Below are 13,302 nucleotides of genomic sequence, written 5' to 3' on the forward strand. Positions count from 1 at the left end.
TTTTCCCCCAGAATCCTCCTCTTTTTTGAATTTCCCTATTCCTGTCAAGGGCATCATCACCATCCTTCCTTCCAGTCATCCAGGTGCACCACTCTGAAGTCATCCGTTCTTCCTTCTATTCCCACCCCCACCCCCAAAGCTAATTCCTTTCAAGGCAAGAAGTAAGCTCCTTGAAAGCAAGAACTCATTATTTTTTGTCTTTGTGTTCCTATCCCATAGCAGAGTGCCCTGAACGTGTCATGTCTGGTCATTCAGTCAGGTTCAACTCTTTGCGACTCCATGGACCAGAGCACACCAGGCCCTTCCTCCTCCATTGTCTGTCCAAGCTAACATTCCCTGAGAGGCCCATCACTGAATGTTGTATCTTTTAGTGTTTTAATATGGGATTTTCTTGGTAAATAAACATGGGTGGTTGGCCATTTCCTTCTCCAGTGGAGAGTGTCCTGAACATAGCAAGTGCTTAATAATTAAGTGTTGATTAATTATTGTTTTTAGAATCAAATACAAACTTGTTTGGTCTGGCATTAAAGGCCTCCAGTGGTGTGATTCCAACTTACCTTTCAAGCCTTATTTCACATTATCGCCTTTCCTGTAGTTTAGTCAAAATGAACTTCTAAGTATTCCTGATCTTAATAGTTCTTCTTCTATCTCCATGCATCCTCTGGAAATCTCTCACGACTGTGACCATTTTCTCCTCACTTCCCCTTCTATGGATCCTGAGGATCCTTCTGGGCTTAGTTATATTATTAAGTAAATATCATGTACCAGGCACTGTGCTAAGTAAGCTCTTAATAGATGTTATCTCCTTTGATCCTCAGAATAACCCTGGGAGTTTAGGTGCTGTTATTGTCCCCATTTTGCAGTTGAGGTAAATAGAGGTTAAGTGACTTGCCCAGTGTCACAGAGAGAGTAAGCATCTAGGTTTGTTTCTTTATTTGTATTTATTTTTTCTTTTTAAATATTTTTATATTTTAAAAAATATTTTCAAATATTTTAAATACTTTAAAAATATTCCATTACTCTCCAGCATGGGCAGACACTTGACACTGTCTCTACCACTATAGCAGGTGAGCAGAGGTCATTGTGACTGCAGGAATTCAGGCATGTGAAATCTTTATCTGGGCTCTGTCAATGACACCGACTGTCAGTGGCCCATCCTAGGGTTTAATCATCCTCCTCTCTCTTGTTTTTCTTTATTGGGGGAGACCTCAATCTATTTCCAACCAGGCTGTTTAGAGTAGCTAACTAATGACTTTAATGCACTTTGAAAAAAATCAAATCTATTTCTACGTGCTAAGAATGACTAATTCAAAGCCATTCATTAATCCAGGAATGTTTTCCTAGCACAGTCACCAGACCTAAAGAATTGGTGGTATTTTTAGTCCATCCCCCATGATACTTTTTCCTTTCCCGAGTCTCTGGATTATGTGGACATATCTACCAATCTTCTGGCAGCCCCAAATTTAGATTCAATGAGTCAGCAAAGGGACAAAATTCCAAATCCAAAGACCTCAAGAAAATATCCAAATTCTTGTTCCAGACAGGTTGGTTCAGATGACTTGAAGACAAAAGACTGTTGGGATTATTAAGTTGGACTGAAAGAATTCACATGATACATATAAGGAAGTAGGTGGTATAGTATAGTAGAAAGAGTATTGGCTCTGGAATCAGAGGACCTGAATTCAAACCCTGACTCTGCCCCTTTATGCAACTTTGACTAAATCACTTAAATCCTTTGGACCTCAGTTTTCTTATCTATAAAATGAAGGAGTCAAACTAGATGGCCTTTTGGGTTCCTTCCAGCTCTCATTTTACATGAATCTTATGTAAACATTTAGAAACTGATTTCTGTTTATTTCTGTTAATCAGAAACCGATTAACACTGATTTCAGGTGAATCCTGAGGGATACCTATAGTTAGAGGGCTTCATCCGGAGGATTGAGGGAAGGAGACAAAGGAATGGTCAGATGGAGAGGAAGAGAACTAGGAGAGAGCCGGTATCCTGAAAACCTAGAAAGGAGTGACTGACAGTGTCAGAGGCTGCAGAGAAGTCAAGGAGAATGAGGATTGAGAAAAAGCCATTGGATTTGGCAACAAAGAGATCATTAGTAGTGTCAGAGAGAGCAGTTTCAGAGAAGCATTCCAGAGGGCATAGTGGAAAGGCTGGGTGGAGTTGGAATGAAACTCTGGAGTGGGAGGATTGAGGCAAATGGCAATGAGGAATGAGGTGGTAAGGGGTGTGGAGTGAGGATTGGATGATGACCTAGAGGAGGTCAGTCATTGGGATGTGAAGGGTATGACCAGGTATGAGAAGGACGTTCAAGTGGAGAGTGTCCCTATTTTACCTTCAAAGGACAGGTGATAGGAGGCCCGAGGTTGAAGGGAGGTTTATTCTTCTTTGCACCAGAGGTTCTCCACATCCTATTTTGAAGATTAATTGATGGTAGGAGGTGGAAGATGCCTTGTGCTATTTCAAATGGAAATGGTTCCTTGGGACAGATGGAAGATGCTAGGCGTGACCCTAAACAGGCTTTCCTTAGGGGACACATTGTGCCTTAGCATACCTGCAGGGTGAGGTCTTCTCACCTGAGGAGGCTGGCTATGAGGCCACAGCAGGAAGTGGCTGTCTCCCTGCACAATGAAAGAAGATGGAGGAAGCTTAGCAGTTACTTAGACTGACTCCTTTAGTATATACATAAAAGAACTGAGGTCCATAGAGGCTTAATGACTGGTTCAAGGTCAACTAAGTAGCAAAGCCAGAACTTGAGCCTAGAATGTCCAACTCCAAATTCAGGACTCTTTCAGGACCCAGAACTACCCAAACACGTCACCCTGGCGATCTGGAAGATTTTGTTTTCATTATTATTTACTTAATATTTATTAAAGAGGAAGAAAACGTTGTCTTCAATTATTTGAAGGGTTATCATGAGAAAGAGGGATTAGGTGGTTCTGTTTGGCCCTCCCAGAGTACAATGACTCCTCCAGAGTGGGAGGGCCAATTTGGATTCAACATAAGGAAAAACTTAAGAATAGTGTGGGAGTCTGTTCTCCATCTCCACTGCAGGGGAAGGGAGGTCTTTGAGTAAAGTCTTGACCATGTGCTGGGTGCATCATCAGGGGTTACTTGTTTAGAAGTGGTTTGGATTGGATATTCTTTAAGGCCACTCCCAACTCTAAGGGTTCCCCGATGGTGTCGGGAGAAGAGCTGGCAGTGAATATGAGGTGCTGGTGCTGGGGTTCACGCTGGAGGAGATTGAGAGAGCTGAAATCTAACTTCCTTTCTCCTTCTCTTTGCCCTCCCCACGTGAGATATACGTTCCTCAGATTTGGAGAATGCCAGAAAGAATTTTTAGGACCAATTCATGTCAGTCATAGTGCTTGCAAGCTGAAAGAGATCAGAAGCCGTTCAATCCAACTCACCCATGAATGGAGTCCCCGTTATAACATATACAACAAGTGGGCATCTGGCTTCTGCTTAAAGACCTCTAAGCCTGGCTCACTCACCCCTCAAGGTAGCCCATTTTGCCTCGGCCCAGGTCTAGTGGTTGGGGAGATTTTCCTGAAATTGAGCCTAACTTGGCTTTTGCAACTTCCACCCATTGTTCCACCCATTTGGCCTCCAAGGCCAAGCAAAACAAGCCTGATCCCTCTTCTACATAACAGCCCCTCAAATAGTTGTGGACAGCTATTAAGTTCAGCCCTCTCCCCACCCTCCCACCCTCGGGTTTTTTTTTCTTCCACCCTAAACACACCCAATTTCTCAACTGGGTACACTCGTATTCATGCCCTTATGAGACACAGACCTTTACTAACATGCTTGCCCATCTCCAAATACTCTCTAATTTACAAACATTTTCTTAAATCCTGGTACTCAGAACTGAACAAAAGGCTCCATTTGAGGTCTGATGAGGGCAAGTTACTGCCAGAGTCTTACCTCGTTTAATTCAGCTTAAGATCCTATTAACTTTAGGGGTTGTTCCATCTCTATGTTGACTTGTATCCAGATTGCAGTTCATTTAAACTCCGAGCCAGGAGTTGTTTATTTTTTCAGACAAAAATTCTCTAATCATGTTGCATACATCTTATACTAGTGAGGCTGATTTTTTTGGATCCAAGCACAAGTCTTTTATCCTATATTAAATTCAGATCCCTGCTCTATCCTTCTGGATCTCAGCTCTTTCATTCCCTGAGTTAAGTATCCCTGGAAGCACAGATGGATGGAACCGGTTATCTATGCTTTCATCCAAGGCAATAAAAGGGTCCTACAAAGACAGGGCCATGCCTAGATCCCTGAGATGCTCCACTAGAGACCTCCTGGGTAAAGGTAGGGCTCCAGGTCCAGTGATTTCTCATATCCAGCCTTCGGGAAGGCTTACCTGAGAAGGATGGATTGCTGAGCCTTTCCAGCCCTTCTTTATTCGATTCCTAGTTCAGATTTGCCCACACCTAGAGATTCTTGCTCCCCTCAATAGTCTCCATACACCTTGGAGAAATACAAAATTGCATAATCAAGACTGAAGTCATTACACAATTTCTTCTGTTCCCCATAATAGCAGAGATTTTTAGCTTTTAAAAAAATCCACAAAACTATTTGAGAGGGCTTACAATTTGACCTTATGCACTTAGCTAAATGTTTTGTGGTTGTGTAGTCGTTTCAGTCATGTCCAGCTCTTCATGACCCCATTTGGGATTTTCTGGGCGGAGATACTGGAATGATTTGCCATTTCCTTCTCCAGCTCATTTGACAGATGAAAAAACTGAGGCAAATGGGATTAAGTGACTTGTCCAGGGTCACACAGTTAGGGAATCACAGAGGCTAGATTTGATTCCAAAGTCCATCTATTGCATCCCCTAGCAGCCCCCTGACAACTATTATCACTTCTTAAAATGATCACCTCTTAAAAACTCAACAACCCTATTCAACTTCCTTTCCGTAGACCAAAGGACAATTTCACAGTCACGCTCCTCACCAGTCTCCCATCTGTTTCAGCAGCTTGCCTCGGCCATCGATTCACTCTACCAACTCGCTTCTTTCTCTAATTGCTCCGTTTCCTTTTTCTTAATTTGCTTCATCTTGCCAATTCCCTACTCCTGAATCTGTTGGTGTCTACTCCTTCAGCTTCTACTCCCTAATTCCTCCTGGATTCTCCTTAGTCCTTTTATTGACTCCTTGATTATCATGGAGCAATGATCGTTGCTCCTTCTTCCATCCAGAAGAGGAATTTAGACGAGTGTCTAGATCGTCTTCAAATTTTCTTCAAGATCTTCTGAATTTCTTGTCCCCGTAGTCAACATCTGGCCTACTTCAGCGGTCCAAAGCCCTCCAAGCCACCTAGATGGTCCTCATCTCTTTGTTCAGCTCGAGTCTTCTCCCCTCTCACTCCTTTCATAAAAACGGGCAGGCAAAATGTCTATATTTACTACACATCGAGTTATTATACTCACTAAAAATGGAGTTTTGTCGCCCTACGGGCCAGGGATGAGAAATATGAACGACGACATACGAGATAAGCGATTTTGCTCATCGGTTTCTTAATGATTTTATTAGTATTCTATGTGCAAGTGAAACAACCCTCCACAAGGGGAATACGGTAGTGTACGTGGTGGTCAGTTAGGTTCTAAGGCACAAAGCGCAGCTGTGAGGCGCCCGACAGGCCGGGGGGCCTCCGCTTCGGCGAGCTGTGGGGACGAGGCCGCCAGAGCTTGCGCTGCTTCTCACAGGTCGTCTGTTTCGGGCACGGCGTGGTCCTCCGTGGGCACTGGGGTGATCACGATGGGGACATTCTCCGATATCCATCCCTTAGGAGTTCTATTGAAGGACCGCCGACTGGACAGAGGATTGGCGAAAGCCATGAACCTGGGGTCTGTTAGCAGGAGCAGGTCATAATCGGGAACTTTGAATTTGACCATTTTGGATGCCTTCTCAAATCCTCCAAATGGCGTGGCAACTCTGGGCAGAGAGGGAAAAGAAATACAGAGAAGTTTAGGTCCTTCTAAGAGAGAAAGAAACTCAGCTGAGAAGGACTCCGAGATAGAGATCAACCTCTTCTTTTTGCAGATGAGTAAACGGAGGCCCAAGGAGACGAAGTCGTTTGGCCAACTGGCCACAGAGCTGAGAGCTGTGATTCAAACAAACCTGAATGAGGTACCGTGTCCCGAGGCCACAGACCCAGGGTCTTTGCTGCTCTCAGAAGTCTCCAGGAAAAATGTTACATTTCATATGAGACAAATAGGCTCGCTCATGTTATATGTGGGTGAAATACATGAGTTTGTCCAGATTTTTTTGCTTCATTTAATAGTTATTGGGGGCAGCTGGGTAGCTCAGTGGATGGAGAACCAGGCCTAGAGACAGGAGGTCCTGGGTTCAAATCCGGCCTCAGACACTTCCCAGCTGTGTGACCCTGGGCAAGTCACTTGACCCCCATTGCCCACTACTCTTCTGCCTGGAGCCAATACACAGGATTGATTCTAAGATAGAAAGTAAGGGTTTAAAAAATAAAACAAAAATAGTTATTAACTCGTCTCAAATTCCAGTTGAGGACTAACTTTCATCGGAGGACCCAGGGCTGCATCCCACCTCTGGCACTTACTTCCTGTATGCCTCTGGCCAAAGAACCTTCCCTCCATGGACCTCAGTTTCCTTATCTATAAAAGATGGATGCTGGTCTAGATGACTTCCTAGTCCAGATTTGCCACATTTTTTCATCTGTTTTATTTTAAAATGCCATTAAACAAACAAACAAACAACCTTACTTTCTATTTGCTTCCAAGGCAGATGGGCCATAAAAAAGGGGGTTGAGGGACCAGCCCAGGGTCACACATCTTAAGCAAAGTTAATTATTTAAGCTCTGGCCCTGACTTATGGCAGTAAGTCCAAGACACCAAGTTTAGAAGAGAAGGCCAGTTTGTTCAGTGACACGCAGAATTTTAGAGACCAACATGGAAGGAGGGAAGTAGCAAATTTCTACATGTGTCCTTGTTTTATCATTGGCACGGACTGACCCACGATGGAAGTTCAGGCTTTTTAGCATCCCTTTTAAGGCAGAAGTCTATAGTTATGGAAGCAGGCTGACTGATAATGTGTCTCAGACTGTTGCAGGATTCCTATTTCTCAGGACGGTGGGGGCTAGAGTCGGAAGGGCTCTCAGGGCCACCTTATCTGCTCATTCATTCGTTCCGTTGTGCTTGAGTCCTCATGACCCTGTGTGATTTGCCATTTTTGATTAAGGCAAACAGAGGTTAAGTGACTTGCCCAGGGTCACACAACTAGTCTGAGGTCAGAGTTGAGCTCAGGTCTTCCTGCCAGGGCCCTGCACTCTGTCTACTGTACCACTGAATCACTTCTAGAGGCCGTCTTGTCCAGCCTCCTCATTTTACAGATTAGGAAACTGAGTCCCTGAGAGGCTGTGACTTAGCAGAGGTGGCTTTTCATCTCGCTTGGTACCATATGAATGGCAAACTCCTTGCTAGCTGCAGGAGGCATAAAGGCCCTGCCTGCCCTCAGAGAGCCTGCATTGGACTAGCTGGGCTGTATGGCCCCAGGCGCACCACGCCCTCCAGATTCTGTCTCCAGCTTGGGCTCAGGCGGATGGATTTCAGTCCTGGGTCACTTACTCCAAAGTTCTGGTACTTCCTTGCTCTGGGATTGTGGGTAAGCCATGGAGGCTCCTGGAGAGTGTTTTCTTTTTTTGTAAAACGAGGATCATTGTACACTCTCAGCACTTTGTAAACTTGAAAGCACTTCAAAAATATGAGAGCTAATTGTTGAGAAGGAATTCGATCAATGATGGGGGAGAGGGAGGGCATTCCAGGTAGATGGAACGGCAAGGGCAAAGGAACGGAGGAAGGAATGAGAGTGATACATTTGTGACAGGAGAAGGAGATGGTCAGCTTTCCTATGTAATAGTGGCAGACCATCCAAACATGTTGAAAAGGCTCTTTGTGGAAGGGAGATCTCAGGAGGCAGCATTCAGACTGGAAACCCAGTTCTCTCATTTCACAAATGGAGAAACCAAGGACCCTGTCTTAGTCTCCTTGCAACAAGTCTCCCCCTCCTCTAAGAAAATTATGCACAGAAACCAAAGTGGTTTTCTTAAAACACCGGCCTGACTAAAACATCCTGCATCACTCATTTGCTCCAGAAGCCACCTATTTTAGCCTTTAACAGAGGAAGAAACTAAGGCTGGGAGGAGAAGTGACTTGCCTAAGGTCACACAGTTAGGATGTAGCCAAGTCAGGAATTAACCCTAGACCTTCATGGCTTTAAGCTCAGAAATCTTCCCAGATCACACTTCCAGCCACCATTCTCTTCATTCATTATTCAAGAGGTGCTGGAGGACGGGAGAAGACAGCCAGTGACTCACCCCCCTGGCAGGCTCCCATACTTCTAGGCCAAAGGCATGTAATCTGGCATCCCCACGGCTCTGGAAGTGAGTTTCAGGGGGTCTGTGGACTTAGATCAGGAAAAGTTACTGGAGCCTAAATCTGGATGAGGACTTGGTCTGCTGTCACAGGGGACTCCTCCGGCCATGTCATAGCCTTTCCTTCCTGCGACTTCTAGAGCTTTGCCCAGAGCACTGAGATTTAAGCAGGATCGTGCAGCTAGTGTGTGCCAAGGATAAGTCCTCGAGGGCCTCCCAAAATTTAAATTTCACTAAACTTTTGGAAATATGAATTAAAATATATATTAGATTTAAAATATATTAGAGAAAGAACTTCTATAAATATTCACACACACACACACTTCTCTCTTGAGGCTATTTGGCCTCAGATGTGCCATTGCCAAAGACTTGCGATAGATTGAAAATATTTTTCTCAAGCACTCAATCACTGTCTCCCTCATGGAGATTTTCCTGGCTCTCTCCAATCTAGAAGTGATTGTTTTTTAAAATCCTAAAGAAATAAAAATAAATAAATAAAATCCTTACTTTTTGTCTTAGAATCAATATTGCAGATTTGGTTCCAAGGCAGAAAGAAGAGTAGTAAAGGGTAGGCAGTGGGGGTTAAATGACTCGCCCAGGGTCACCCAGCTAGGAAGTATCTGAGGTCAGATTGGCACCCAGGACCTCTAGACTTGGCTCTCCATCCACCGAGTCACCTTGCTGCCCCTAGAAGTGATCCTGAGCTCGGGATCCTGCGTGCTCAAGTCTTGAATCGTGCTATGGGCATCACAGTTTTATTTGGGTCTCATCTCTGCTGTCCTCCTGCCCGTGGTACATGCAGTATGACAAGGAGAGAGAGAACAACGAGAGAGAAGGGGGCTCTTGGGCGGGTGATGGGGATGGGAGGATGCTCTAAGGGGACATCCCCAGGCAGAATCTCCCGTCCCCCTTGCTAGCGAAGGCTGGGGGAGCCATCGTGGAGAAACACACCAGGAGGGATTCTTGGTGAAGGGGAAACGGACCTTCCACCCGAAAGGGGCTCAGGGCTGCGAAGCCTGCCCGCTGCACCGTGGGATGCTGGGGCTCCCAGCAGAGGCCCCACCTCCACAGGCCATGCTTTTATGATGTCAAACAACTGGTCACTGCAGGGGGAAAACCCGTCCAACCAGTCCCTTGTCACAGGAATTAAACATGGAGGAGATTTCATTTCTCACCTTTCCTGGAGTAAAGTTTAACGAGTAAAGGAGAGCTGGTCTCCATAGTGCTGCAAAGGCCATGGGGTCCTTGATGAAGAATTCTCTCTCTAAAAACTGGAGGGGAAATGAAATATCTTTCTACATGTGGACCACGAGGAAATGGAGGCTGGAGAGGTACAGTGACTTGTCCAAGACCACACAGGGAGGAAAGAGCAGAGCCCAGATTCAATGCTCCATCCAAATGCCATCCAAATCTAGGGTTCTTTCCATTATACCAATAGTTCTGAAACTCTGATTTTAGGACCCCTTCATGCTCTTTTTTTTTTTTTAAGATCCTTACCTTCTGTCTTAGTATCAATTCTAAGAAAGAAGAGTGACAAATTGGCAATTGGAGTTAAATGAATTGACCAGGGTCGCACAGCTAGGAAACAGCTGAGGGCAGATTTGAACCCAGGTCCTCTTGACTCCAGACCTGGCTCTCTATCGACTATGGCTGTGGATCACTTCATAGTCTTAAAAAATGATTGAGGATCCTCTGACTAGCTTTTGTGTATGTGGGGTCACAGCCATTCATATTTGCAATTTTAGAAATGAAAACTGATGCATTAAAATATTTATTAATTCTTTTAGAATAGAATAACAAATCCTTAGAAGTGATAATAAACCATTAGAATTAATTAATAATAAAATAATAAACATGTCAACAGAAGTGATATAATTTTTTATGGAAAATAACTATATTTTCCAAAACAACAACAACAAAACAATGAAAAGATGGACATTGTTTTACTTATTTTTTTGCAAATAACTTCTGTCTGGCTTAATAGAAGACAGCCAGATTCTCACAGCTGCTTCTGTATTCAATTTGTTGCTATGTTATTTTGGTTGAAGCACAAGGTATCTCCAAAGTCTCTGTGAAGTGTTAAGTTGCCAAATTAAGGGGGGAGGGGAAGGGTATCTAGACATTAAAAAAAATATATGTATATGTATATGTATATGTATATGTATATGTATATGTATATGTATATATATATATGCACCCTGGATCAGAAGAAAATCTAGCCCCACCCAGATATGTAGCTGGAAAAGGAAGGAGTATTTTAAAAGGTAAATGACATCTTAGTAGTATTATGAAAATAGTTGTGACCTCTTGGAACCCCCATAAGGGTTTGGAGGACCCCCAGATGTCCATAAGCTATATTTGGAGAACAACTGAATTATACCATGACTATCATTTTAGAGACCTGCCAAGTCTCTCTGATAATTGCCTTCTGTAAGGGAGGGAACTGAGTATTTCTTTTCTTTTCTTTTTTAAACCCTTAACTTCTGTTGTTTGGCTCCTAGGTGGAAGCGTGGTAAGGGTGGGCAATGGGGGTCAAGTGACTTGCCCAGGGTCACACAGCTAGGAAGTGTCTGAGGCCGGGTTTGAACCCAGGACCTCCCATTTTTAGGCCTGACTCTCACTCCACTGAGCTACCCAGCTGCCCCTGAGACTGAGTATTTCTGTCTTTTAGCAGAGTTCATTCCGCTGATCTCACTGGTCATTTTCCCCCCCAGAAACAGAGGCATCATTTATTGGAGATGGCCACAAAAATGATCTGCCAGGATTCTTTCCTTGCTGCTTCATGACAGGGTATTTTGACATGCTTGCGTTGGCTGGCCCTTTGGTGGAACTTTTCATTATTTTACAACCCAGAAGTGATCACAGGCTTAGCAGCAAGCACATGCCTGATGCCCACTCTCAGAGTGAGAGAATGAGCCCGCACGTGGCATGGGCTAAGGTTTCACCAAAGAATCGAGTTGTATCCAAAGTTCATAGGACTGCAATTTCCACCAAAGGCCTTGGTTGCGAGAACGTTTTGCTCCCTCATTCAACAACTCCATCCCTGCCTCCTTGGAGTGGATATCTGGTCTTGGACTCCATTAGACTGAGTTTTAGACTTATCTGTGGCTGGTAGTGGATCTGTAGTCACAGAACTCTGGGAAAACCCTGGCTCTGTTGATTCACTCCCTGAATGAATCTGGGCCTGGAATTCCCCTTTCTGGGCTTCAATTTCCTGTTGTGAAAATGTGGGCTTTGGATTAAACCAGGGTTTCTTAACCTTTTTTTGGTGGGGTGGGGGAGGTATATGGATCTCCTTGGGCAGTTTGGTCAAGTCTATGAAGACCCCTTCTCAGAATCATGGTTTTAAATGTATAAAATGAAATCCCTAGGATTCCAAAGGAAGCCAATTCTATTGAAATATGGTGTCAAAATAAATAGTTGTTAAAAAAAAAAAAAAAGGCATAGACCTCAGATTAAGAATTCCTGGACTTGCCTTAAGTTTCTTCTTTAAGCTCAATACCCTCTGAAATAAGAACTTCAGTTTCACTCAGATAAGCTGGTACAAAATGATTTCTTGTTTACTGTGGTTAACTGGCATTTGAGCACCATAATTTATATTGGAAGAATTAAGAATGCCGGGGATTCCATTTAGATCCACATTGTATACTTTATACTGAGATAAGCTCCCAAAGGGTAGATATAAAAGGTCAGAACACACACAAATGGGAGAAGATGGAAAACAATCCTATCAGATCTGTGGATAGGAGAAAAGTTCAATGACAAAACAAGGAATAGAAAGGATAACAGAAATAAAATGTATAATTTTGTTACATAAAATTTAAAAGTTCTAGCACATACAAATGGAAGATGATATTTGTAAAGTGTTTATAAACCTTGAAGCACTATTTAAATGTTAGCTATTATTGTGCTTTTACTTTTTTCTTTGTCAAGTTTCCCATTAATTGCATACATTGAAGAAAAGACTATCCATTTCTACTATACTATATATACAGTATGCAACACCTTAGGGCAGATAGGTGGCACAATAGATATTGGAATCAGAAAGACCCGAGTTCAAATCCAGCCTTAGACATTTATTACCTGTGTGGCTTTGGGCAAGTCACTTAACCAATTTGCCTCAGTTTCCTCATCTGTAAAATGAACTGGAGAAGGAAATGGCAAAAACGTTCCAGTATCTTTGCCAAGAAAACCCCAAATGTGGTCAAGAAAAATCAGACAACTGAAACCACTGACCAGCAACAATAAAATATCACCTTTTATAAAATGAATGAGATTTTAGAAAAATACTGTGATGGGGAGTATTGAAAATCCCAATAATTTGAAATTTTTGGGGAAAGCTTGTTAGAAAAAATATGTGGGGGATGCTTTTTCTTATCATATGTGGGTCAAGAAGCATTTATTAAACACCACTATGTGCCAGACCCTGTACTAAGCACTGGGGAGACAAAGAAAGACAAAAAGACAGTCCCTGCCTTTAAGGAGTTCATATTGAATTGGGAAAGTCAACACACAAACAACCATGTGCCACCAAAATATATCTCTCTATATATTGGAGGTTGACTCAGGAAAGCAGTATAGGGAAAGGCAGAAGAAACTTACAGAAGGTGAGATTTAGCTGAAACAAAGGAAGCCACAGAGGCCAGGGAAGCCAGGAGTCAGAGATGAGGAGGGAGAGAATTCAAGGCATAAGGAACTTCCAGTGAAAATGGAGTCAGGAGATGTATGAGGACCAGTGAGAAGGCCAGAATCACAGGATCATAGAGTATGGGAAGGTGAGGTTACAAGAGTATGAGTAGGTGACAAGTAGACTTGAAAGGGAGCGAGTGCCAGGTTGTAAAGAGCGTTAAAAGACAAACAGAGAATTTCATTTTGATCTTGA

General features: G+C 43.3%; 1 protein-coding gene across 3 annotated transcripts in view; it reads right to left on the reverse strand.

The window, feature by feature from the left end:
• Positions 1–5,524: 5,524 nt before the first annotated feature.
• MYOZ2 (myozenin 2) overlaps positions 5,525–13,302 on the reverse strand; it is a 50,868-nt gene continuing 43,090 nt past the window's right edge. For all 3 annotated transcript variants that reach the window (XM_044681000.1, XM_044680999.1, XM_044680998.1), the window contains one exon: positions 5,525–5,950. In XM_044681000.1, the coding sequence (XP_044536935.1) occupies positions 5,716–5,950 (235 nt within the window). In that variant the 3' untranslated portion in view covers positions 5,525–5,715. The remainder of the gene's footprint in view (positions 5,951–13,302) is intronic.

The sequence above is a fragment of the Gracilinanus agilis genome, chromosome 6, assembly GCF_016433145.1.
Source record: "Gracilinanus agilis isolate LMUSP501 chromosome 6, AgileGrace, whole genome shotgun sequence".
NCBI lineage: Eukaryota > Metazoa > Chordata > Mammalia > Didelphimorphia > Didelphidae > Gracilinanus > Gracilinanus agilis.